Source organism: Phytophthora parasitica, assembly GCF_000247585.1.
Source record: "Phytophthora parasitica INRA-310 unplaced genomic scaffold supercont2.74, whole genome shotgun sequence".
NCBI lineage: Eukaryota > Oomycota > Peronosporomycetes > Peronosporales > Peronosporaceae > Phytophthora > Phytophthora nicotianae.
Genome location: NW_008649060.1, coordinates 178,606 through 202,276, shown reverse-complemented (window position 1 = coordinate 202,276; position 23,671 = coordinate 178,606). Strand labels below are relative to the sequence as shown.

Here is a 23,671-nt window from a genome sequence, read left to right as displayed (position 1 = left end):
GATCAGGGATTCGAATGTAATTACTTCCAAGCTGTTTGTATGTGTATGCACTCGGTGTTGCTAAACCCTGAATCTCATTGAGGTTGTATGTACGACCACGACGGATCACTCCATCCAATGGTGCTACGCCAGCTCCTCTAAGACCACACCCCTTGAGTTTCCCTCGCCCATTAAGCTCTACGTCAGTCGACACTTCCTTGTATTTGTGCTCACGTTGCTGAAGAATGCAAGAGAATAGAGTCAATGCATTGTCAATTCGCTTTTTATTATCTTCCGAAACTGACTGTAGTGATCTTGTTTCTCAAGGTCTTCCATCGAATCTGAGAGCTTCTCCAACGTTTTAATCCAATCGATCTTCTTGAAGAAGTCTTTACTGTTCTTGGGCAACGAGATATCTCCAAGCTGAGTCATCATTCGCAGCTCATCAATACCCTTTTTATCGCTCTTAAACCAATAGAAGAATCTACCGTTCTTATCCTTTGTACCATCTAATTTTACAGGGATGAGATGGATAGGGAATACATTACCTTCACGATGGGCTGCATGGAAATAATCGATTATAATCATTGTTTGCACTTGATTCAGCCATAGACACTGAAGGTAGGTGGATGATCACCCGTTGATTTTCCTTTTAGCCGAAAGCGCGTTGGATCCGCGGTGAGACTATTGGTCTCTTCCGGTTTGAATTCAATTGCAATCCCCTTTGTTTCAATGACATCCATGAGATGTTCAAGGGTTAATAACCACGACATATCCCGTAGTTTAGCTGGAAGAGACTTTCCTGTATGATTTTTGATGTTTAGAAGTCCTTTCATATCGATAAATACTTCGGCATCCTTTAACTCAGTTCCGGCTCTTAGAACAGGAATAACCGTAATTTTCTACAGCCTGCGTCAATGATGTCATGGGGAAATAATCAACTACATTATTTTGTGAGCTGATAACGCGAGTGCGTGAGCTCGCGTTTCCCCATTTGGATCAGTGTGGACAAAGTTGGAGTTGGGTTTGGATTTGAACGATGACATTCGCCGAGCAAGCTGTAATGATGCAGCGTCGCGTTGACGTATGTAGATCTGGTAAGCGTCCGACGACCACCGCCCATGCATTCGTATTGTATCTGCGTCGACACCAGCTGCATGCAGAGCCGTAGCGCCTCCTACTCGTTGAAAGTGTGTTGAGATATTGCTGGGATTCACGTCGCACGCCTTCGCTGCCGATCGCAGGACGTTAGACATGGGTTCTGCTGACAGCACTCGCCCTGGGCTGCTTGAGCATATGGGTTCATCGCCAGACATGTTGATTGCGCTCGCATTTCGAAGTAGTAGAAGGGCCGCAAACACTGGACATACTGGTGGATGTTCGCTCTTATCGAGGGTTCTTGTGGTGGTGCGTCCGTTTTGATCGGTCTTCCTACCGCGCAAAGTTATTGATACAGCACTTGCGCTTGCATATTCAGATGTGCTGTTGCTGTTTGCGTCTTTCACCGATACATCCGATACTTGAAGGCAATATCGATGCCGTTTGGAGCTGACGCTCAGGTACTCTGCACCTCGGAGACAAAAGAAGAAGCCCAGCACCGCAGCCCACAAATGACGCGGTGCTGGGCGCTGGAGAGGTAGCCCGAAGATGTGTTTGAGCATTTCTTGCGATACTGGGCTTCGTTCTTGTCGTGGAGGACTGAGCCTGCGCATTCCTTGAAGCACGAGTTCGTGTTGTGGGAGCAGTCTGGGGATGAATCCGACTCCGAGTTGATGACACCATCCGATATGGCGGATTTTAGCCCGAATTGTTTCAAACCGGCGAGGTGTCGAGTCCGCATTTGTTTGCCTCGTATGCGTCATGCGAGTTGAGTCATGGCGACTTTCCTGCTCGAGCGCAGAAGGCACACCAGTGGCGCCATGTCCCCAGGTATACATTTCGTGATGTGTCTGCCAGAGATCGCCACTGGTGTTCGCTAATCCGCCTGTGTAGATTTTCCTGAACTTGCACGGGATTTTCTGTTTATTCCAGCATAACATTAAGTTAGTCCACTTAATGTGCCATTCCAAGCCCGGGAACAAAGATCCGCTAAATAGTTGGTAGCCCCTGGAAGATGTTGGGACGACACGTGAATCTTGTACTGAATTTCTACGCATGACAGGACACGCATCAATTCTTGACCCAAAGTATTGTTGCTGAAGTGGCGGTCGATCCACGCTACGGCGGAGGAGTTATCAATCCAGCAGCGAATGTGCAATGGTTGCTCCTGCTCGTCTGCAATGTGACTCCAATCCGGGCCCCACGTTATTGCCGCAAAAACGGCGCTCAGTGCTTCCCGTACGTTGATGCTGAATGAGGAGCCTTGGGGTTCAGGAGCTTTTGCTATCGCGGATCGTTCGACTTTGTCGAATTGGACACGAATGTATTCTTTCGCTGCTGGGAAGAGTACGCATAGCCCCGAATCGCTGGCGTCCATGAAAAGATTAATGGATGGCTCGGAAGTGCCTGCCAGGATATTCGTCAGTATAGAATTCATGGCTCCATGTTGGAAAAGAGATAAGATCCAAGTCAAATCATCACGAACAGAATCCCAAAGCAGTATCTTCGCAAATTTTGATGCTTGCTTCCACGCAGTATGTAGCTGATGGATGAATGCACGAGTTGCTCTACAGCATAGTTCAACATGGCGAAGCGACCCAAGGAGCTTCTCTAGTTTCTTTTTCTGAATGAATTTGGCGTTGAAAGCCTCGGAAATTCTTGCGACTGCCTTGGTGATCTTTGTAATGGGCATCGAGACGGTCTTCCTGTCCGTGTTCCATACGAGTCCCAGTGCGCAAAGTTTGGTAGACCACGGCGAGAATGTTTTTGTCATTGATCGCGTATGGACCGAGCGTGGCCATCATACTCAATTTGAGAGCGGTTTCTGCTAGCATCAGTCGGTTGGCGTCATCGATTTCCACTAGAAGATGATCATCTACCCAAACATACGAAAAGAATGGGTCTGTATCCGGGTCGGTTGGATCCATTAAATTTGGGCTCTCTCTCGATACCATGAAGGAAATTGCACCACCAAATTCCCCGTAATGCGCCGACGATCCTGTCCAGCCGAAAGGTAGCGACAAAACTACTACGGCGGTATCGGCATTGCAGGAACCCGCGAAGTGGGCTGCCAAACTCGCAGCGACTGGGACGTTTCGGAATGCCCACTTCACGTCACCTTTGAGAATTTTTATGCGTTCTCCTGGATAGCGAGTTGCAAGGTCTTCGATGCGTTGGGCAATATGACTAACTGGCGCAAAGTGAAGCGAGGGTAACTCTTCTTGTGTCGAGCGCGCGTTAACCGAGCTGTCGTCGGGCCAAGAGAGGTCGTGAATTAAGTGAGTCTCGATTTGGGGGTTGACCCGTGGCTTTGGTACACATCCAAATGGGCTAAATCGAAGTTCAGACCAGGCTAAGGCAACGTCCATCGTAACCATCATGTATGTCCCGTCCACTTGTCCTTCGCGAATGCTCCTGATAAAGACTGTTGTGTATTGGGAAGAACTTTTGTGGTTGCTGACCGGCATACTGTCGGCTTCCTGCGGGGACGTAAACGCATGGGTTACCCCGTGTGTAGCCGTCTTCACCACACTTAGCCGATAGCGGTAACCATGGAGAAGGATGTCGAGCCACCTCGGATCGAGTGCCTTGTATGGACGCGAATCCGACTCAGATTCGTTGCGCCATAGAGCTACGGCTTCTTGCAGTGACAGCTTCAGCGTTTTTACTACCTGAGAAAAGCCGACTACAATATCGTGCTCCTCGAAAAGCTTTGCCGCATCATCTGGACTAACAGTAGATAGCAATGCTGGAATCGAAACGCGGGCCTTTCGAAAGGCTGAAACGAGTCTGCCGATACGGGCAGCTGCAAGAGATTCGCAGTCGGGTCTTCAGGTTGTTGTGTACATCGATAACGGTTAAAATGTGATTGATGGTCCTCGGGACTGCGACGCGGGAGCTGACGGCGAGATACTGGGGAGAGGATACGGGATAGCCTTTTTTGAAGCGATTGTATAGAGCGTATTCAAGTTGCGGTGACGTTCGGATTTGACAGGCGGATGGGAGAATTTCGGGTACGACGGGCTCTGCGGCGGTAGTGCGGTTCATTCGCACAACTCGGATCGAAGCCCACCCATATTTTTCGTGATATGCTCACGTATAATTGGATCCAGCGTATCGGGAATGAAGTGTGCGTGGTTCGGGAAAAACGCACCGGTCGTCGGATTTGGAAGCGCAGCCACTTGCCGATAAGTTCTTCATGCGCACGCGTTGTCGACCTTTGCGTGGCAAGACATCGATGACCTCGCGAAGTGTTTTTCTTTTCGCACGAGTCGTATCGGAACGGCGAAACGGATCGCTTGTCCTTGCGGAATTGTATGGCGGCCGCCGTAGAGCACTTGCCGCAGTCCCCAAGGCATCAAGACGCTCAGATTGGATGATATATAGCACACTTTGCAGATCTGGGTCTTGTAGAGACCGCTTGGACGTTATCGTGGAGCGGGTCGAGCTTCCAAGCCGAGCGTCCTGCTCTGAAGCTGAGCGGTATTCTTCCATGACACTATCAAACCAGAATGTGAGCGTGGCAATATCTTGAGCACTCCAGTGACAGAAGGAACGTAATTCTTCAATGAATTCTCGTGCACAGCTAAGCAGTCGGCACTTCGCATGATCGAAGAATTCTTCGGCAAACACGTGAAGTACCCTGAGGGCATTGGAGACATCATCCAATGATTGGGGTTTCGATACCGTCGGAAGCTAGACTGATGCTGCAAAGTTGTTCAAGTTGACGGACGCGTTTGCATACCAGGCTCGGCGAGCTGCGAAATCAAATCGGACGAAATGCATAACAGATAGACCGCGTCTGCCAAACTCGAAGTCATACACCCTTGCGATAATTGCGGGATGAGGCTTGAACTTGGTTGCCCGGGAAGAATTCATGGCTTCAGCCAGGGCAGATGGAGACTTACCTGCGTGATCTGGGGATACCAAGAGACGGTTAATTGCTTGTTGAGGCCTGGACGGGTTGAAGGCGTGCTTTGCAGGTCGTTCAGGCGTAGAGGACAGGTCAAGTAAGTCCGATGGACTTGTCAACCGACGGCGTTGTGAGTCGCGGTCTTCAGCTGGAGGCGCAGGTCGTTTTCCCGTTGTAGACTTGCACATAGTCAGATAAAAACGAACGAGTTTCGGATCATCGGCGATTGCTGCTAGAACTTAAAGTGGGAAGCTGGTTCAGCTTCCTGATTGATCGTCTCTTGCTGGGCGTTTGGAACCGACTCGTCAATAGCGATCGATCGTGGCCCAGGTGCAGCTGGTCGGCTACTATTACTGGACTGGATAGCTTGTAGGATGGCATCGAGGTCGTCGTTTTCCGCCGAATCATCAACATCATCTCGCGTCATAGGGAGGGGCGCCTGGGTTGGGTCGTTGTCTAGGCTTGTTCCAATGTTGTTTTGTTGACTGCTTGGGATCCGGCGACCTCCGTCAAAGTAGTAGACATGATCGACGGCGTGACGCCCTGAAACCAGACTTTCCTTCCCAGACGTGCTGTTAATCCATCGAGATGCTGCCGTGGCTTCCGGTTGCTGCCGGGCTGGAACTATTCATACCCTGAAATCATCATTTGAACAGCAGCCTTTGCCCTCTTCTCATCCGTCATAGTATCTGTCGAACTGTCATGCTCCCAAATAGCTACAGCTGGAAGTTTTGTTTCACTATGGATTTGACTTTCAGCGACACGCGTCTTCGGAAAGTTGGAATAACGATAATCCTTATCTTCTCCCCGCATTGCATCTACCTCATCGATCGCGTTCAACTCACCACTGTAAAGGATTTCCTCGACTTCTCTCTTTGTAGCTAGCCAATCGGTAAACTTCGACTTTGAACGTTTGTTAGTACCATATTTATAAAGCTTAGCGTTTTTACCAAGGTATCGGTTAGTATCAATCGATCCATTAATTTTTATCGGGTGAATTTTAAGTGCAATCCAATTAGGATTTTCCTTATAGAGTGTTTTGATCCACTCGTGAGCCTCTTCACTCTGGTGTGGTTCCTCTTCACTCTTGACGTCTGAGCCTTGCTCATTACCTTTTGACAAAAAGACTTTTAGATAAGCATACGTGTCAAGCCAATCGATACGTGAAACTATTATCTTTCTACCGCTTTTAACGCTATAGATTTGTGCATTGCGTCCAATGAATACTTTGTCAATGATTTACCATCACTATCAATCGGATGCAATCGCTTTTCCACCAATTCAGGGTATTTTCAGGAAATTGCATTACCTCTTCCTTAGCAATTTGTTGAGTATCACCGGTAGTATCACTAAATAGTTCTTCATCTGGGGATGTAGAAGTAAAACTATCGAACATTACAGGATGCTCAGCATCAGTACCGATTTCAGTTGTTCTAGGACTCGCTTGAACGTTTTTGTCACTCGTGTCTAAACTTGTTTGCGAACCTACGTCGGATATTTGACTTCCCGCTTGAGTACCAATTTCTGTAGGTGAGTGCTCAGGGATTTTCTGAGAGTTTTCAGAGATTTGACTTTGTTTTGAGTCGTCGTCGAGCGAGACTCGGGCGTAGGCAGAGTTGTGCGACCCTACCGTGGTATCAGTCTGAGCACTTGCATCTGAAGAAGATTTGCTTGTTAGAGATAAACCTTTGGTAGCATCACTCGCCCACGAAGCATCCTCATACATCTGTTGCTTAGCTTCAGCCTGTCGAAGACGACGTTGAACTCGTTCAAGATAATCCTGACGTTTTTGCTCTCGGTAATCAAGACTCGTGAAATTAGGAAACATTTTGCGAATCGTATATTTTTAATTGAAGACAAAAAGATAAGATTTTCACCAAAGGCTTGGCATTACGGAATCATGCCTGAAATAGTTGTAGCTATGACAGATATGATTTCGCTCGTTTGGTAAGTTTATATAACGATCCTTAACACGATGAAATGGAACACCGAAGATTTTCTCTAAATCCTTCTTGTACATTTTATTTACTACAGTTGATCGAAAGTTTGAGCATGCATCTAATATGCTAAGTTCATCCTTGATTCTACTAACTTCCTGGATGATCCAAATCTTACGCCGGAGGCGGTCAAGCTCTAATTTATTCTCTTCACAGTTGGGGCACATGGTTATGACTTTGTATCTATGTACATATGCATATATTTCACAATAAAAATAATAATCTGTTTGATATAATTGAAACAACTCCATGACTCAAAGCTAAGAGGATTTCTCAACTTAATTTTATCAAGAGCTATAACGTAGTCGGAATAGGTTTTATTTTTGTATCCCAGTACTCATTCTCGAGGGTCGAACGCCTATTTTTGTTGATAAGTCTGAGATTATCTTGTGGCTTCCATGAGTCAGGTTCAGCACCAGTCCATTCGACAAGGTACGTGTATTTACCATTCTTCATCTTCTTATGATTTAGGATTCGTACGGCCTCAAGGATATCTACAGGATTGATTTTAGCCGCGGTAGTAACGAGCTTCAATTCGTTTGCTGGTTTGTAAAGCGTATGACCGTTTTTGGACTTAATTTCGATAGGATATCCGTCTACCCCAACAATTGAATGCACAGATTTACTCCATCGAGCCGCTTCCTTATCGAACTGACCTTTCTTTAAACGATACAATACACTAGAACCTATTTCGAGTTCATTTGCTACTTGCTCAACTACATCCTGATTGTAGCTGAGTTCTGACTCCATTACTTTTCCTCTAGCTTCTTTGGGTGTCATACCGATCGAGCGATGAAACGTGTTATTGTAGTTATCGATAAGATCTGATATTAGTTTATGAGTTAATCGCTTTGGCATCATCTTCGTGAGTCGTTGCTTGATTTTTCGATTAAAACGTTCAATCTTACCCGTTGTCGCGTGATCGTCTTGTTCGTTATTGAAATGTTCAATTTGTTTTGATTTGAACCACGTTTTATTGAACTCTTTACCGTTATCCGTTATTAAGATATCCGTCGTGTTGAGCCTGACAAAAATCTTAATCGCAGCTAACACAGTCGAACCCTGTTTGTTCGTAAGTAGCATTGCATATCCAATTCGTGAGTTGATGTTGATGGCCGTCAGTAGTGGACGTTTCTCAAGGAATGCAAGATCCATCTGTCACGAGGGTGGACTCCGAGATGTAATTTTAAACCATCGAAATGCTTCTTTCGCTCCTGAAATCGTTGATATATCAGTCTGCTTGTCATACCAATTCTTAACAACTTTCATGGTGATCTTCGGATTAAGCTCCTTAGCCTTTTGGTAAAGAGCCTGAGCACCGACATAGCCAGTTTTAGGGTTATAGTACAGTTGATGCAGTAGCTCATCCATCTTATCGAACCAGTTCTTTAAGCTCTGGTCTATATTTATACAATTAGATTTCGAGTTGAAGAGTTCTAATACCGTCTTCGAGTACACGACGCTTATCGTAGCAGTAGTTCAGAGCTGTCTTCTGCTGGGTGTATGTAATGATTGACTTGGTATTCTTACATAGTCGAAATCCCTTGTTGGTACCTTGAAGTGTGGTACGATCGCGGACTACAGTCTCAAATCCCTTTAGATTTAGCACATCCTTGTTGCGACCTCCACCCTGTTCAACACCCTTAGCACTAACCTTGACCTTGTGCCTCTCATCAGGTAGATAACAGATGTAGTTCTTACTCGATAGACTTACCATAGCATCACCACGCCATTCCTCCTTGAATAGACCTGGAGTGCGGCGATCAAAAGCAGCTACCTTCTTGTTATAGTCGCGAGGAAACCATTCGTACTTGTGTTGCTCAAAATGATCTCTTAACTCATGCTTAATGTATTCTTCAAACGGCTTTTCACAGCTGAAGGCCATGTAGGCGAAATCAGTATCCAAGTCAGATCGATCAAAGTAGAAATCAATACAATCATAGTAGAACTGAAGCATACGTAGCTTCGCGAGCTGGTAATTAGCAATCGAAAGGTGAAAGATTCTTGTTTTTGATACAAGGCTTTTTCATAGTGAGATCGCACGCACCGTTTAATTCTTCTAAGCCATGAAAGGTGAAGTGCTCAATTTTCTGTTCAATTTTATCATCATTTTACTCGAACTTGATTTCTTTGTGTCTAGTCATGTCCATACCCGATCGACCAAAAGCTGAATTACCTACCAGCTTCATCATCTCAGCAATCATTGCTTTTGACTCATCTACATCTCCAGCTCGACGAGCATCAGACACTTCATTCATGAATGCCGCAAATGCCTTGTGAGCGGAAGCTCTGACGAAGGAGTATGTCTACGTAATTTCCATACCATGGGTAATGTACCATTTGAGGAGAGGAACATAGATCAGAATGTTCTCTCCAAAGTAGCTACCGATTAGCTTGCGAGCGGGTTTAGCGCACTGCTTACCACGCGACTCATTGTATTGATACATGTGGCTACCAATAATGCTCTCATTTTCACAGTCAATAAGGATATTCTTAAAGATCGGTGTCATCTCGGAGAAGTAGTCCTTAAGGTGTTCGGGAGTACGAATATCACACTCGAGAACTCCAAATATCTTGTCATCCAACATATCTTGAACAATACCCTCGTATGCCTCTTTCTTGACCAAACGTCCACACGTCATGTCATTACCGAGAGCCCACAGATATAGAGTATTAGCATCAAAGCCAATAACCTTCTTACATACCTTACCATTATGGATCTTAGCCTAATCACGCTTGGCATAGCGATTGAAGATAATTGAAGGTCCACCAGCAATGTTTGCTTTCATAATGGAATATATTTCCTTCTGTTCCTTATCAACTGAGTAGACCAATCTGGCTGAGTTAAAGTGAAGCAGTTGAGAAATAATTAATATATGTTACTTGAGCGCTGAAAAAGAGTTTCAGCGTTCCCACGTACTGATTTCTTAGTACTCACCTGTTCCAACTGTTACTATTCAGTAATGATAAATTCGCTTACTCAAATGCTTCGTAAATGCGCACTTAAGGAGGATCATCAACATATGGAACAACTTCAACTTGCTTTTGGTGCGTGGTTGGCACTATTATACTTTCCAACTAAGCATCGTTCAGGGTAGGTGCGTTTGTATACCGAAACTATGTGTCGTGAGCACGAAAATGAGTATCAAAATGTTTAAGCTATCTATGATCCTGCTTTTTTTTAAGCATCATCAACTTGAACACCTTATCCAAACGCATATAATAGATCTTCATCTTAGCATCGTCCTCGAATCTCACCACATCAAGAAGTAAGGGGGGCTAATTCTGGCTTCGAAATCTTATCGACGCAAGCACATAGTTTGCAAAACTCCCAGCAATAAAAAGAAGTCCATAACACAATCGACAGTGTCGTCGTGAAGCGGGCAGGCTTTCCAGCATGTCCGACGAGGAATCGAAATGGGTTGCTCCACCTAGTGTCACCGAGGAATCAAGCGATTCAGAGTTCAGTTATGACTCGTCGTTACCTTCAGAGGGTGCCCAAGCTGCACTCTCTCAGCCTCGGCCATCACCGTTTACTCGTGTTGCATCGTACGATGCGTACGCTGCGGCAAAGGAGGCATTGGATGATCATAACGGGTTCGTGTATACTTTCGAATCGCGCTACGAGACTACAACGTTGTTAGTGCGGGTTTTCCTTTGCCGGTCTCACCAGATGTGTGGACATCGACTCAAGATCGGAGCGGTCGACATCGGAAATTCTGTCATCCAATTTCATCTGGAGGAAGGGGGTAGACACACCCTTGTTGTTAGACGAGCAAGACGACGAGGTATTCACATCTCACTACGCGAAGATGTCGACAGTCTACTAAAAATGGGATGGGGGGCTCCAAGACTGCGGACACTACTTCAGCATCGCTACATCGACCACCCGAGAATGTCGACAAACATTCCAACGGTGAGGCAGATCGAGAATCGTAGAGCGTATCTGGTACGATCATGCAATGCTACTTGGGAAATCACGAACCACGTCACGTTTAACGCATGGGCGTCAGACTGGATGTGCACAACCAGGGAAGACTTCATGTCAGTGACAGATGATGGGGATGCTGAAATGGACTCTAGAATTATACTCGACTCATTTGTCATTGGTGGTGGTTCTGAAGGTGATCCTACTTCGTTTGGAATCATTGTCTCTTCGCGGCGTGTGTTTCGGAATGTCTTGGCTTCTGTTCGGGGTCAGCCAGGGGAGCTCAGATGTGCTACAGATGGGACTTACAAACTTCACTTCGCTGGATGGGTGATAGTCGATTGTGGCTCGGAGCATGTGGCGTGGTCTCGAGGATCGTTTGCTCACAAGTTCGTACCATGGGCATACATGTTTGTTCGGTCGGAGTCGAAGGAAGCCTACACACGACTTTTTTGCGTCATTCGTGAGCGTGCGAGGACATTCTTTGACATCGACGTGGACGTGGCTTCGTTCGCCAGACAAGGCAAAAGAAAAGTTTGCTCGAGGACCCTGAGATGTACGAAAGTATGATCAAACCGCAAGTTCGTCTTCTTCGCTCGGCTCGCTCGCATTCTCAATTTGTGAAAATGAGTGAAAAATCGTGACAGATTACTGGATTGAAAATGGTGAAGCAGAGTATGCTCGCTGGTTTCGCCTCGTGTATCTCGTGCGGAGGTGGGAGAGATGGCATGTAAACGGATCCGGCATAGGTGGTCTTGTTCCGAGCCAACAAGGAATTGAATCTCACCATGCTGTGATAAAAAAAACTTGTGCTCCTTCAACTCGGGCGTCTACCTCAGGATTAGTCGACGGTATTCTTCCAAGGATATTGCGATATGAAGCTCGTCGAGCACCCGGAAGACCACGAGTTCGCCGATCAGCATTGCATACAGAAGAATCGGAAGATGGATACTTTTCGATTACAAGGCTTTTGCCGCTCTTCCTTAAGCGATCTGGCCAGCCTCTCGATTGAAAGATCGTTGATGATTTTACTGTGTCAGTGGATGGAGTAGAAGAAACCAGCAACTTTGTTGGGCAAGTTGTCGGAGTGCGGCTTTCTAGAGGAGTGTTTGTTTGGTCGGCCAGGTTTGACGACGGTTCCATCAGGGACTATGAGGCAGAACCGCTTGCTCAAGCAGTGGTGAAAGCTCACGGGCTCGGTGTGACCGGGTAATGAGGTTCGTTGCATGCAGAAAAGGTAAAAACCTTGAGCGAGTTAGTGTTAGATATCACATTTATATTGACAGTGTTGTTCTGCTCAAGAAGAAAAAGTGAGAGCAAAAACAAGAAAAAAACAATACAAAAAAGCTCTCCGAAACGTGAGGTCTGCCCCTTGTTCATTATAATAATCTCTGGATATCTAGTGAGAATTACTAAGTTACAGCTCGATCTCATTCGTAGTTTTAAAATGTATATAGGACAAACGAAACATAGAGTTGAAGTTTGGGCGTATCTTTTTTCAAATCTTCGTGGATGATTACTAAATCTTGTTAGATTCTGTGTTTTTTTTAATTCAAACCATTCATACAACACATGAGCCAAACTCAGTATTTTATTCAATATATAAGCAACCAATGCTCTAAATGCCATATCTTTTCACTGTGTGGTTGCAGAGTATAACGAGTCCAAAGTTATTAATCCGTTGTTGAAGTTATAATATAATAACCAATCATGTAGTCATGTTGACTGCATGTTACCATACCTAATCATTTCAAATTTTTAAAATTTTGGATTATGTTATGTTAACCTCCCGCTGTACGTCGCTTCTTTTTCTTGGCCGTTAATACAGCTTTTCTACGCTTTTTTCCTGCCTTATCTCTTGATTTCGATCCACCAGAACTGCGTGCATGTCGTGCCAGAATTGTACGAGTAGCAGGTCCATACCATGTACCGCCCTTGTGCAGCTCGGTTTTGCTCAACACGATGTCGAATTCTTTACATAGCCTGTCAGCCTCCTTTTCAACATTGTGCCTGGTCCCATCAATGCCATTGTACAGTGGAGAGATGTTGGACGCGAAATCATCGATGGATGTCGGCAGTATTGTGGTTTCGCCTACTAGAATCGCGCCGTTCGATAAAGTAATCACGCGATGATAAAAGCCAGGAGGCACATATACGGTATCACCTTTGTTTTGCTTACACGAGATAGTTGAATCATCTTCTAACCGGAGGAATCATTCCTTTTCTCCCTCCAAAAGACACCCGTAAGTTGCAGCGGCACATTCTTCAATATAGTACCCAGTTGTATGACCTTTGCCAAATTGAACTAGTCCCATGAAGAACTTCTGGCGTGGATCATCACACAATTTGTAGACGCCAATCCAATCTGACGGAATCGGCGTATTAGAGATGCAAAACGAGTCATTTCCACTTGAAAGATTCACCGTCAGAAACTCCGAATACGCTTGCTGTAGCTCCCGGAAGTTAGTTGAGAAGTGTTCTGGTACTTTTCTGTTTGCGTTAGGATTACTACGGACTAATTCGCACAAAGGAGCAGTGAGTTCAATTGAAGGGCTGCTGCGGACAATTGTAGAGAACAGCACGTCAGCCAAGCTTTTCGGGTGCACAGCACTCTCCACGACCTTCACTGTCATCTTTAACAATGCTGTAGTCCTTACTGAGTAACTAATTTTGTCATTTTATTGTCTATTACTATCTTTGTCTACTACCTTCTCGTTTCAGTTGCTTTCAGCGCTGAAGGCAACACTTCAGCATCTAAACCCGCTGAAACAAGTTTTCAGCGGTTTAATAATATGTTTTAATTAGCACCCGAAGCAGTTTCTGAAAGCGGAATGCCTTTAAGTTCATATCCTTACGAGCACTGTTGCATTTAGTGCACGAGATTAAAATGTTGCCGTCTTGGTGCCCCAGCTTGTTGTTGATACGATCAGCTGAAACAGCTTCGACGCTTAGTTGACAGTAGCATAGACCGCAGAGATATTTCTGCTTCTGAAGGAGTTCGTTCAGGTGTTTAATAGTCATTGCAAACTGTCGATCAGCTTTCTTATCTTGCTCAATGTACCCCAGATATCTGTGTTCTGGGAAGTTGAAAGATGCGGCTGGCTTTCTTGATGGTTTGGTGAGCTTACTGAAGCATGTCTGATACATTACCTTCTCAGACAGACCAGGAAAAGACACACCATCTGCGAACATATCCAGATCGAAACGCTTGAATAGCTCACGTTGAGCCTTGACAAATGGTTTGACATCAAGGTCGTTGTACCAAATTAGCAAATCCATGATAGATTTCATGTTGCAGTGCTCCCATACAAACTTTACGCGCTCATAGTCCTCATGCGAAATTTTGGTACCTGTGAGCTTACTGTCAAAAACTGATTGAGGTGGAATCTGAGTACGACTAAGTACGCTGAAATCGGTGATGTACTCGTAGCAGAAGATACCTTTACCCAGGCCACATACCCAGCGAATCTTGTCATCGCATTGACAGCCGCCGAAGTAAGTACTCAGATACTTAGAGTAGCTGGTACCAGCAGGTACGTAGTTGCTGATGTCAAGCATTTTCATGTCATTGGCTGCAATGCACATGTAGTTTGGGTTTTTGATAACTGACACAGTATTGTCCGTACCTAAGACGGAAAACAGATCATTCTTGATAAGGTTAATGTCGTATTTACCACTATTGAAGCCGAGAACAGGTACTTGCTTTAGCAATTGCATCAGCTTACCATAATCGGTCTTACGAGTACCCGATACCTGATCACAGAAGTCAAAGAAACTGGAGTATTTCCCCTCTTCGATCCACTGGTTGATGTCCTTTAGCTTGTAAGTTGTTCCGAGAGGAGCCCCAGGAATATCCATTCCAGTAAGACCATGAGCCTCGACGATCTTACGAATTAGCGTCTCGTACTTAACAATATTGTACTTAAAGACCTTTGCCACAATTGACTTGATGTACACAAACATCTTTGCGAGCAGCTCACGCGGTTGGTTATCAACAGAACATCGCTCCTCCTCGGTGATGCTATCACAAATTGATACTGATACAGGTATGTTTCGTTGTCAATAGTCGTTTTCTTCTGCTTGGCATTGATAATTGGCTTAAGAATAGCCTTGAAATCGTAAACAAGGAAGTGGTCAAGATAGTGGTCAAAACCCTTAATTGAGTACTTCGTCTGTAGCGACTTCGTCGTATTTTGATTGGGACGGTATATGGAAGGCTTGACTGGAAAGGATTTAACATTCACCTCCTCACATTGATTTTTCTTGTGGTTTCGTAGCTTCTCTGCGGAAGTGAAAACCACTCACACTTTGGGCATTGGTACTTGGACAAGAACATGTCGATATCTTTGATATAGAGTGCGTGCTTCTCGTGTGAAAGAATGTTGATCGTATCGTAGTTATTTTCCAACTGACGAATGCGCTCCGTCTTGCCACTTTCAATGTCGTGTGTGTAGACATTAATAGCAAGCTTGAAGTATTCCTCAAGATCATCGAACTGGAGGATGTCAAGTGGCTTGAACGATCGGTAGATCCCCAGTCAGTACTTGATACACTTGAAATCACAGTAGCGCTTAAAGACATCCTTTACTGAACTACTAATGCGACGTGGGTCCTTTTTTCATCAGTCTGAGTATGGTATGCAATGCAGTGAAATACACATTTGTTGTTTGTCTTGGGAAAGTTGATGAGAGATTTGATATCTTTGATCACCTTCGGGATAACTGCCTCACTACTACCGAGAGCATGGCCCGATGGTAAATGCAGATCTTAAATCCAACAATTGCCTTGCGTTGATAACCACTCTTAGTATATTTAAGACGATCAGCGAGCTCCATCGCACGAATCTCAGAAATGATCTTTTTACGAATATCTCCCTTGCTGTTGATAGCGACTGGCTTATCAAAAACAGACGCATTCGCAGTGTTTGGATAAAAATAGCTCTCATCAGTGTGGTCGCTCTTACTGATTAGAATGTAGCCAATTGCGATATTAACCTTCGAAGCCTTCTGCTGACAGTTGAGAACATTCTCGAGCTTGTCGTAAAATTCACCTGGCTGAATGTTTTCGTAAATGTGCGTCTCCATGTGGTTGCCACTGTAGAAGCGGTACTTAGGATCAGCCTTGTAGTCTGACGATAGATGAGTGCTTAACTTATCCTCACTGATACCATACTGCTTAGCTACAAGCTTACGGTCGCTTGGGCGAGATAGGTTGCTCACATATACAATTTTACCCGTTTTACCTCGCACCTTGACTCTGTAGCTGCTTCCCCATCGGATAGCCTCGATTTTGAGTCTTTTGAGTCCTTCGAGCTCCCATGCAAACATCGTTGCTATATATTCTTACGCTGATAATATTCTGTTGAAATCTGACTTTATATGTTTAGAGTCTTCGCTTAAGATAGACTGACTTTATAACTTAGTCCTCAAACTTTTCAATATATATTTTAAATTTTTCGAGGAGGAAGTCGAGGTGGGGACAGTCCTTCCACTTTTCTTTTGTTCTTATATACTCATAATTGTCTGAATCGTTATGTTTGATCCACTGAAATGTTTTTTCTTTGTAGTTACCTACTCCAACATTTACCATTGGTAGTAAATACGTTGCTATATCATATTTGGCCGAGACTGACAATGCATTACACTTGAAAAGATATTTTATGTATGATCTATCAATTTTTGCTACATCATCAGGTGTCTTACCTTTGTGCTTTCCAAACCAAAGCTTTTTCAAACTAAATGAGCTCTTACCACTTGCGCGACAGTTTTACAATTTCTAAATTTTCCTCGATAATGATCACCGCAGCTGATACATGTTTTGTAATGACCCTCAAACAATCTAATGCATTCACTACCTACGAAGTAATTCTGATCATTATTGTCTATAATTAAATAATTACGCCTGATTGGTGTACCACAGTAGCAAGTTGGAGATACGTTTGGAGTATATCCTGGACAAGATATATTTGAGTACCACCTTGCAAATGCCATTCTTTATCACGAACATCCCTATACCACATGCTCAAATGAAACACGCTGATGTCTCCACCAAGTGCCTCAATCAAGCTCTGAACTTTTGTGTTTTCACTATTACTCATGACTTTCTATATAACTCAGACTTAATAATCTCAAAAAAGTATATTTAATTATTCATTATTTAAGTTCGGTTCGATTTCATCAGGTTCGGTTTGGATCGTAACTGCTTTGGTTGGCGTCCGCTTGAGTGCTCGAATCTGATCTCTGTGTTTAGCATCGTATTCACGCTGCTTCGCAAGGCGAGTCTCTCGCGTCTTGAGATAGTAGCGACGCTGCGTCTCTTTGATGCGCTCCTTGTTTGCTGGATATTGCTCGGGTGAGTACGCCATAGAGGTAGTGTTTATTACATAACTTTATATCAGGATTGAAAATATATTAATTACTTTTGATTCATCGAAGTTTTCATTGGAACCCCGTACTTTTCATTGAAGCTGTCGTAGTTTTCATTGGAGCCGTCGTATTCTATTCAAGTTTCCTCCCATGTCGCTTCCCGATAATATCTTAGTGGTCGATTGGTCGAGTCAACTTGAGACGAATGAATACGTGTACAGTGTTTGCGCGTAACCCCGTTACAGGTATTAAAAAGAGTGATATGCAAACGATTACTCTGTTGCTATGTGTGGTTTGTATTGCGCGTAGTTTTCTACTGCGATCCCGATACTCACGGTGCGACGGACGTACAAAGAAAGACAGGCGACTACAATGCAGCTAGTGATGTAGTCTCCGTCACAGGGGATCTAATCTATGAATACAACCTTGTTAATATTATAACTAGCCTCCGGCTAAATGATTCAGCCAATGTTGGAGCAAATTCGTATGTAGAAGCAGGACCTGTTCCACAATTCATCCAAATGGGAACAACTGAAATGTTTTCCCACTGGATCCTGTCCACCTGCTGTTTTGGCAATTCAGCGGGAAGCAAACGCGGACCTAGTCTCAATTCGATATAGATACATTCTTGTTGTCTATGTATTGATTTCGTTATATACACCAACCTTTTGGATATTTATGTTACCCGTAAGTTGACACATCCGGAGAAGGTTACAAATAAATGCCTGTTAATATTATTCGCAACTTTTTGTATTACATTCGTACTTCATCCGGTATTCGGTGTACAGTACTCATCGCGATTGACAACCATCCATCAATCGCCATAGCGAAGTTGAGATCCACTCTCCAGATTTTTCTTCGCATTATTGGGACTGCAAAGCGGTTCACTGAGGCGTTCAGCCGGGTGTGGCGCGGAGCGTAAAACAAAACTGCTTCCAACATGCTTAAGCCGCAGTCTATGCGCTGCTATAGACGAATTGTAAAAAAAATAAATCACCTTTTTTTATTGGGTTGAAAATAAAAAAAAAACTGAATTCGTAGCATTTGTTTTTACTATAAAATTCGGTTTGTGTTTTCTATTACTATCGTCGTAGAGGACAGCCCCGCTTCGCACATGCGGCTTGTAGTAGCGCTTCTGCTCTGCTTTAATGAGCTCCTTGTTGAGTTGGTATTGTTCGTGTGAATAAGTGATCTCTCCTTATATAATCATCAGGAGTAAGCATTAATTAAGAAGACAAGTCTTACGCAAAAGAAGTTTATTTCTTTCATCCACGATCACCATAGCAACTCGCATTCACTTATCACCGGCGCTATACATATTATAGCTCATCCTTTGTTTCACCTTCGGGATCAGGCGGCAACGAAGACGGTAATTCGGGGATTACTCCGTGAAATGTGAAGCCATAGGATTGGTACTGTTCGTTCTTCGCTGAGTCATCCAGCCCACCCATATATCCCACTGGTACCCCCCTTTTGGTGCACACAATCGCGCTTCCAGATAGACCAGGAGCTGACAAAGATAAGAGAGTCATTTGGTTTCCGCTCCAACCGGTGATTTTAGCTGGAATGATGGCGTAATCGTGATCAAAATGTTGGTCTTGAAGTGCGCCAGGGAATCCGAACACGTCCACACTCATTGTGTCATACACTTTAAGGGACATCTTACATGGAACGAGTTTGTTATCTCGTGGCACAGCAACTTCGAAGATTGCAAAGTCGAACGCTGCCGAACTACGCCAGCACGCGTCTCTGTCGAGGCTGAATCGGTGGACTTCTTCCGGCTTCGTCGTATCAGGAAGGAGTTGTTCCACCACAACTTGAGGCTTGTCTGACAAAACTGGTGTGTTTTTGTTCATCGCTGCAATCCGTTGAGATTTACGAGGCTGCTGTATTGCAACATCAGCGTTCTTCGCAGCTTTTTTTCGTTTCCCTCCACTTGTTTTCCTTGTGGGGTGAAGTCTCTTATACCGTCTGATTTCACGCTTGAAGTCGGCGATCAAGTACTTCGAGAATGTAGCGTCTGTCCACAAGTGCAAGTTCGTCATAAGATACAAGTGTATCGGGGTTTGGTCCACAACCAGCGCCGTTCCTGAGCACACATGTTCCGAGGAAACTCTAACAACTGACTTCCACAAATTCAATTGAACATCAGGATCCACAGTGCATAAGTCCTTCGCGCTCAACGCGACATCCTCTGCCGTAGACAATGGAACCACCACCAGCACGTGAACGGTCTTCTTCGTCGGAGCACCTTCAAATACGTCCCCAATATCGTCTGCTGGGTCCACTTCCACGTTCATCAATGTCTTCACTTGCTCAGGAATAACCCCGCTTCGCATAGAGATCACGTCAGGATCCTTCGATGAGAGCCACGCCCCGTTCTTTTTCGCCAGGTAGAGCTGCAGCTTGTTTGCCGCGAAGTCAAACTTCTGGTCCTCAGCAATCATCTTCTTCAAGTCTCCCACCAACTGAACAGCGTCGATATCCACCTCGAACGCGCTTCCCGCCACCCCAACGATCGCACAAAAGAGCTTCACCATCTTCTCTCGAGCCGGCAGATTCTGGAATGCGGAAGAAGGGAGGGGGTTAATGACGAGGATTTATGGTCGGGAATGATTGATGTTTTCGAGACAGCAGATCTGTGACGACCTGTTGAATTCATTACCGGAACTACACGCAGCACTCCGCAGTAACCCGTCCAGGAACTAGCAGCTCTGGAGACGTACGTCGAGTGTCAATGCAAGAATCAGCACGTTCGAGTTGGTGGGGATGCCACCGAATGACGGCGGTGCGGACAGGGCGGAAGTGCATAATGCCGTCGCGGCGTCAACCAAGTTGAAGTGCCATATGAACGAGGTACTCAATGTGCTTGTGAGTCAGAAGACGAGTTACTATGAGGCGACGATGCAGGCGTTGAGGGGTAAGCGATTCGAAGGAGGAGAAGTATTGTATCGAGAACGGTGTCGTCTGGTACCCAATGGAGTCAAGGGTACCGGGACTCAAGCGCTTCTTGGCGTACAGATGGCCGCGTTCCGTCCGAGTTGGCAGCTCCGTTTGGCTCCGAGTCATCTCTGTCACCCGGAACATCCGAGTTCACAGAGACTGTGCTTTGCGTCGTTAACGCATTCTAAAATAATAGTAGGGAGAATCTCTGTTCGTACTTAAGCGGGACAATGGCGTGTCAGACTTAACCAATGACGAGACAGTGCGGAAACTTCCTTTTGCTTGTAATCCCAGTGTTGGTATTTGCGGTGCTTGGACATGTGGAGGAAACCTCCTTCGCACCAGACACTACTTAGCGGTGTTGTCGCTGTTCTCAACGTTCAGGAAGCTTCAAACCTACTCTCGCTGGTAAATTACGGGAAGGAAAAAAACTGCCGGTGTTCTGTTCCAGTGTATACTATTAATACTAGCATAAATAATGAACAAGACTCGGCACAGCACCGCGGTCCGCGGGTAAGAGCAACGCGCTAAGCTTGCTCAACATTTGGAGTGTGAAATACCTTGCTGCAAACGATCGGGTAGGAGTTTAGTCAAAAGGGAGATTTAAACTCGGACGGATCGGCTGCGCAGGGACGAGTCCGTCGTGATGAATTGACCAACCACTGCAATCGGAGTAACGCGCGTCATTCACGCTGGGCTCCAGCTCAGCTTGAAGGTCCACGTCTGGAAGGTCCCCGTCGACGATCGCGAAAGTTCATCGACAGATGTAAGTTCTGCAACGGAGACTATGCTGGTCGTCCCCGGCGAAGACGTCGGCATGGAAATCGAGACCTAGTTGCTGGGCATTTTTACCATGAACTCGCATATATCGGATACACCTTTATTTGGCCGTTGGATGCCATTCAGACGAAAAAAAAAACATAGTAGACCAGAGTAGAAGTTAAACACATCTATAAATCATTCTTAATACATGTATCCCTTGACAACAGAGAAGGATTCAACATGAAAGGCAGCCACACGGACAGTTTTTTCGACGAATTTTTTTTTTTGGTCTGTGTCTATGTAATCGTTGCTTGGTAGTCTACTTTTTCTTCTCGGTTGTCCCTGCTGCCGACGGCTGTGCCCAATATGCAAAATAAACAACAGCCGCAGGATCCTGTCACGATTGCTTCGACGCTCTTTGTCTGCCGCTCACAGTCTCCTCCTTGCTCTGTTCTCCCCACTATTGAAAGTATCTATGCGGTCTTCTCATCCGCAGGCGCTTCACCGTCCGCGAGCTTGATGTATCGCGGCACACCGTATCCTCCTTCGGCATTAGGCCAGACCCACTTCTCCCATCCATCGCGGAGACGGATCTTCTCGTTCTGCTCGTCCAGCTCGACTGTTTCCGAGTTTTTCATGGCCTCCAGTAGGGACTCGTAGTCCTGGTGAACGGAGTACACCGCCTGGAAGCTGCCCACGAAGGCCAAAGGGACGTATCCGTCCACATCCATGTGCTGACGCAGGAAAATATCACGCACCAAATTGTCCGACGTGAAGTAGAATTCACTAAAACGGTTGCAAAGGTGGACCATTGTCGAAAACATGTCACGTCAGTCACCACTTACTATACACCGATAATGTATCAATTATCATCACGTACATTTGGTTCTTTGCCCACTGGGCTGTCACCTTGACGTCGGGTGTGGGCACATACACGCCATTAACGTACGTGCCATTGCTGTCTCCCTGTGGACGACGTCCTCCGATGCGTCCGCCGCTGCGGGGGCCACGACGTCCCTGTTGCTGTCCTCCACGCGTCCGTACGTCCGATGAGGAAGTCCCAGCGTCCACCTGGGTATTGTCGCCCTCGGGAGCCACCACATTGTCTTCGCCTTCCATCGGGAACTGCGACCAGTTGAGTTTGCCCTTGCGCTTGGGTTTGGAGGTACGCGAAGTGGGCGCACTCTGTGGCTTGTCGCTCACCTCTTCGGCCTCCACCAGGCGGTACTTGACGGCACCTTCGGGGGCCTCTGCATCCGTCGCGTTCATTCCCATTCGACTACCCTTGCTTGACTGGTTCAGTAGGCGGAATGAGACCGGAGCTCTTCGCTGCCAGTCAAATGTTGTGTAGACGTGGTGTGGACACCAGCCTGGCAAAGTACATGAAAAGATTTATGCTGGAAGGAAGGTTATGAATCGAAACATTTTGTTTAAAAATAATTTTCATCATATTATATACTATATTATTTAAATTAATACTAATGCCGTGCTGCGCCCGGGAAGCTCTGGATATTTGGATACTCAAAATTTTAATATTATAATATTTGTAATAGGAAGAAACTGAAGCGCGAATAAGGATGGGCCCCCACTTCGCCATCGACACTTGGACTTATTTTCTTTTCTTAGTTGAGAGGAGCAATCCCAACCCAACGAAATTGCCGCTGAGGTCCAAAACCCAGAGACAAACCAAACGGATCAGGAGCGTTCGCAGTCGTATAAGAAGAGGGCAAGAGCCTTTAAGAAGGCCAAGACCGACTAAACCTTCTTGTCGACAACCTAGGGTAAGCAAATCGATTCGGACAATCGTATGGCCAGCATTATATACCAGCTTAAATAAAATGTCGTAACCCTCCCACATCATGGCTATATAAATGCTAGATAGACATCTCACTAATTTGCTATACAATACAACCCCTTACGACTTCTGCCTCACACCTTAGCAAGGCACAGTAGCCTTCTACTTACGAGAATCCAGCTCGGAGCTCAAGTCCGGAAGCAGCATGGAAGCTGTACGGGATGAGCTGAGTCTGGTGGTCACTTGCACTGCAGAGATGAGTACTGTGTTTGGTTGGACTGAGTCACGGGTAATCGTCACGCTACTGAGATCGTCAATCGATGGAACGCGGTCGTACCCCCAGACACCCAGTTTGGATGCCAAACGGGTGGCTGCAGCAGATTCCTGCGGAAGGCAGTGGTAGGCTTAGTTCAAGGAGGTTTTGGTGCTCATGCTTTCCTCCAGAGTCACAGCAACTCAAATACACTCACTTTCCAATTTGCTTCGTGACGCCTACATCGATCTACATGGCGTCTACGACTACGCTGAACCTAAAAGTGCCGAGGAGCTCTACGTGCATCAACTCGACGAAGCTCTTAGGTTATTGAGCCCAAGCCTTTTGGGGCGATTCAAGTATGTCGACTGGAGGAGGCGCGAATGCCGGTGGAGGAGACACTTCAATGGGACCTCAATATGGCAGCACGAAGCCACCGAAGTACGATGAAGAAGGAGGCTTCGATCTGTACAAAGCCATGCTGGAGTCATTTCTGACGCAACGAGGATGCTGGGGCATCGTGGACGGCACCGACGTGCTAGGTGCAAATGCTACGGCGGCGGAGACTGCTCGCCGAGCCGAGAAGAACGCTCTTGCTCGAGACGCACTGCTTCGTGGTGTGCTGATCAAAGATGCAG

The 23,671-nt window shown here is 45.7% G+C and overlaps 12 protein-coding genes across 12 annotated transcripts; 2 read left to right on the top strand and 10 right to left on the bottom strand.

Moving 5' to 3' along the window:
- Positions 1-240: 240 nt before the first annotated feature.
- On the bottom strand, positions 241-567 carry PPTG_24207 (hypothetical protein; the record flags this gene model as incomplete). Its single annotated transcript, XM_008915702.1, has 1 exon — positions 241-567. The coding sequence occupies one exon, from the start codon at positions 565-567 to the stop codon at positions 241-243; it is 327 nt and encodes a 108-aa protein (XP_008913950.1).
- Positions 568-920: 353 nt separating this feature from the next.
- On the bottom strand, positions 921-2,515 carry PPTG_17742 (hypothetical protein; the record flags this gene model as incomplete). The annotated part of the gene is made up of 2 exons (XM_008915701.1): positions 921-1,997; positions 2,132-2,515. 2 exons carry the CDS (start codon positions 2,513-2,515, stop codon positions 921-923), a joined length of 1,461 nt encoding a protein of 486 aa, XP_008913949.1.
- A 142-nt stretch (positions 2,516-2,657) lies between these two features.
- On the bottom strand, positions 2,658-5,178 carry PPTG_17741 (hypothetical protein; the record flags this gene model as incomplete). The annotated part of the gene is made up of 3 exons (XM_008915700.1): positions 2,658-3,906; positions 4,232-4,720; positions 4,823-5,178. The coding sequence occupies 3 exons, from the start codon at positions 5,176-5,178 to the stop codon at positions 2,658-2,660; spliced, it is 2,094 nt and encodes a 697-aa protein (XP_008913948.1).
- Positions 5,179-5,222: 44 nt separating this feature from the next.
- Positions 5,223-6,099, bottom strand: PPTG_24206 (hypothetical protein; the record flags this gene model as incomplete). The annotated part of the gene is made up of 3 exons (XM_008915699.1): positions 5,223-5,533; positions 5,836-5,871; positions 6,039-6,099. 3 exons carry the CDS (start codon positions 6,097-6,099, stop codon positions 5,223-5,225), a joined length of 408 nt encoding a protein of 135 aa, XP_008913947.1.
- Positions 6,100-8,145: 2,046 nt separating this feature from the next.
- On the bottom strand, positions 8,146-9,629 carry PPTG_24205 (hypothetical protein; the record flags this gene model as incomplete). Its single annotated transcript, XM_008915698.1, has 4 exons — positions 8,146-8,382; positions 8,444-8,959; positions 9,168-9,235; positions 9,311-9,629. 4 exons carry the CDS (start codon positions 9,627-9,629, stop codon positions 8,146-8,148), a joined length of 1,140 nt encoding a protein of 379 aa, XP_008913946.1.
- A 712-nt stretch (positions 9,630-10,341) lies between these two features.
- PPTG_17738 (hypothetical protein) lies at positions 10,342-12,473 on the top strand. Its single transcript, XM_008915697.1, has one exon. The coding sequence runs from the start codon at positions 10,385-10,387 to the stop codon at positions 11,483-11,485; it is 1,101 nt and encodes a 366-aa protein (XP_008913945.1). The 5' UTR covers positions 10,342-10,384; the 3' UTR covers positions 11,486-12,473.
- Positions 12,474-13,128: 655 nt separating this feature from the next.
- Positions 13,129-13,548, bottom strand: PPTG_24204 (hypothetical protein; the record flags this gene model as incomplete). Its single annotated transcript, XM_008915696.1, has 1 exon — positions 13,129-13,548. The coding sequence occupies one exon, from the start codon at positions 13,546-13,548 to the stop codon at positions 13,129-13,131; it is 420 nt and encodes a 139-aa protein (XP_008913944.1).
- Positions 13,549-13,699: 151 nt separating this feature from the next.
- Positions 13,700-16,242, bottom strand: PPTG_24203 (hypothetical protein; the record flags this gene model as incomplete). Its single annotated transcript, XM_008915695.1, has 4 exons — positions 13,700-14,936; positions 15,160-15,428; positions 15,572-15,636; positions 15,879-16,242. 4 exons carry the CDS (start codon positions 16,240-16,242, stop codon positions 13,700-13,702), a joined length of 1,935 nt encoding a protein of 644 aa, XP_008913943.1.
- Positions 16,243-17,060: 818 nt separating this feature from the next.
- PPTG_17735 (hypothetical protein) lies at positions 17,061-17,279 on the bottom strand (the record flags this gene model as incomplete). Its single annotated transcript, XM_008915694.1, has 1 exon — positions 17,061-17,279. One exon carries the CDS (start codon positions 17,277-17,279, stop codon positions 17,061-17,063), a length of 219 nt encoding a protein of 72 aa, XP_008913942.1.
- Positions 17,280-18,309: 1,030 nt separating this feature from the next.
- PPTG_17734 (hypothetical protein) lies at positions 18,310-20,406 on the bottom strand. The gene has a single exon (XM_008915693.1). It carries the CDS (start codon positions 19,818-19,820, stop codon positions 18,600-18,602), a length of 1,221 nt encoding a protein of 406 aa, XP_008913941.1. The 5' UTR covers positions 19,821-20,406; the 3' UTR covers positions 18,310-18,599.
- PPTG_17733 (hypothetical protein) lies at positions 19,600-20,494 on the top strand. Its single transcript, XM_008915692.1, has one exon. The coding sequence runs from the start codon at positions 20,050-20,052 to the stop codon at positions 20,443-20,445; it is 396 nt and encodes a 131-aa protein (XP_008913940.1). The 5' UTR covers positions 19,600-20,049; the 3' UTR covers positions 20,446-20,494.
- A 655-nt stretch (positions 20,495-21,149) lies between these two features.
- Positions 21,150-22,365, bottom strand: PPTG_17732 (hypothetical protein). The gene is made up of 2 exons (XM_008915691.1): positions 21,866-22,365; positions 21,150-21,771 (listed from the first exon to the last, which is right to left on the bottom strand). The coding sequence occupies exons 1-2, from the start codon at positions 22,258-22,260 to the stop codon at positions 21,459-21,461; spliced, it is 708 nt and encodes a 235-aa protein (XP_008913939.1). The 5' UTR covers positions 22,261-22,365; the 3' UTR covers positions 21,150-21,458.
- Positions 22,366-23,671: the final 1,306 nt, after the last annotated feature.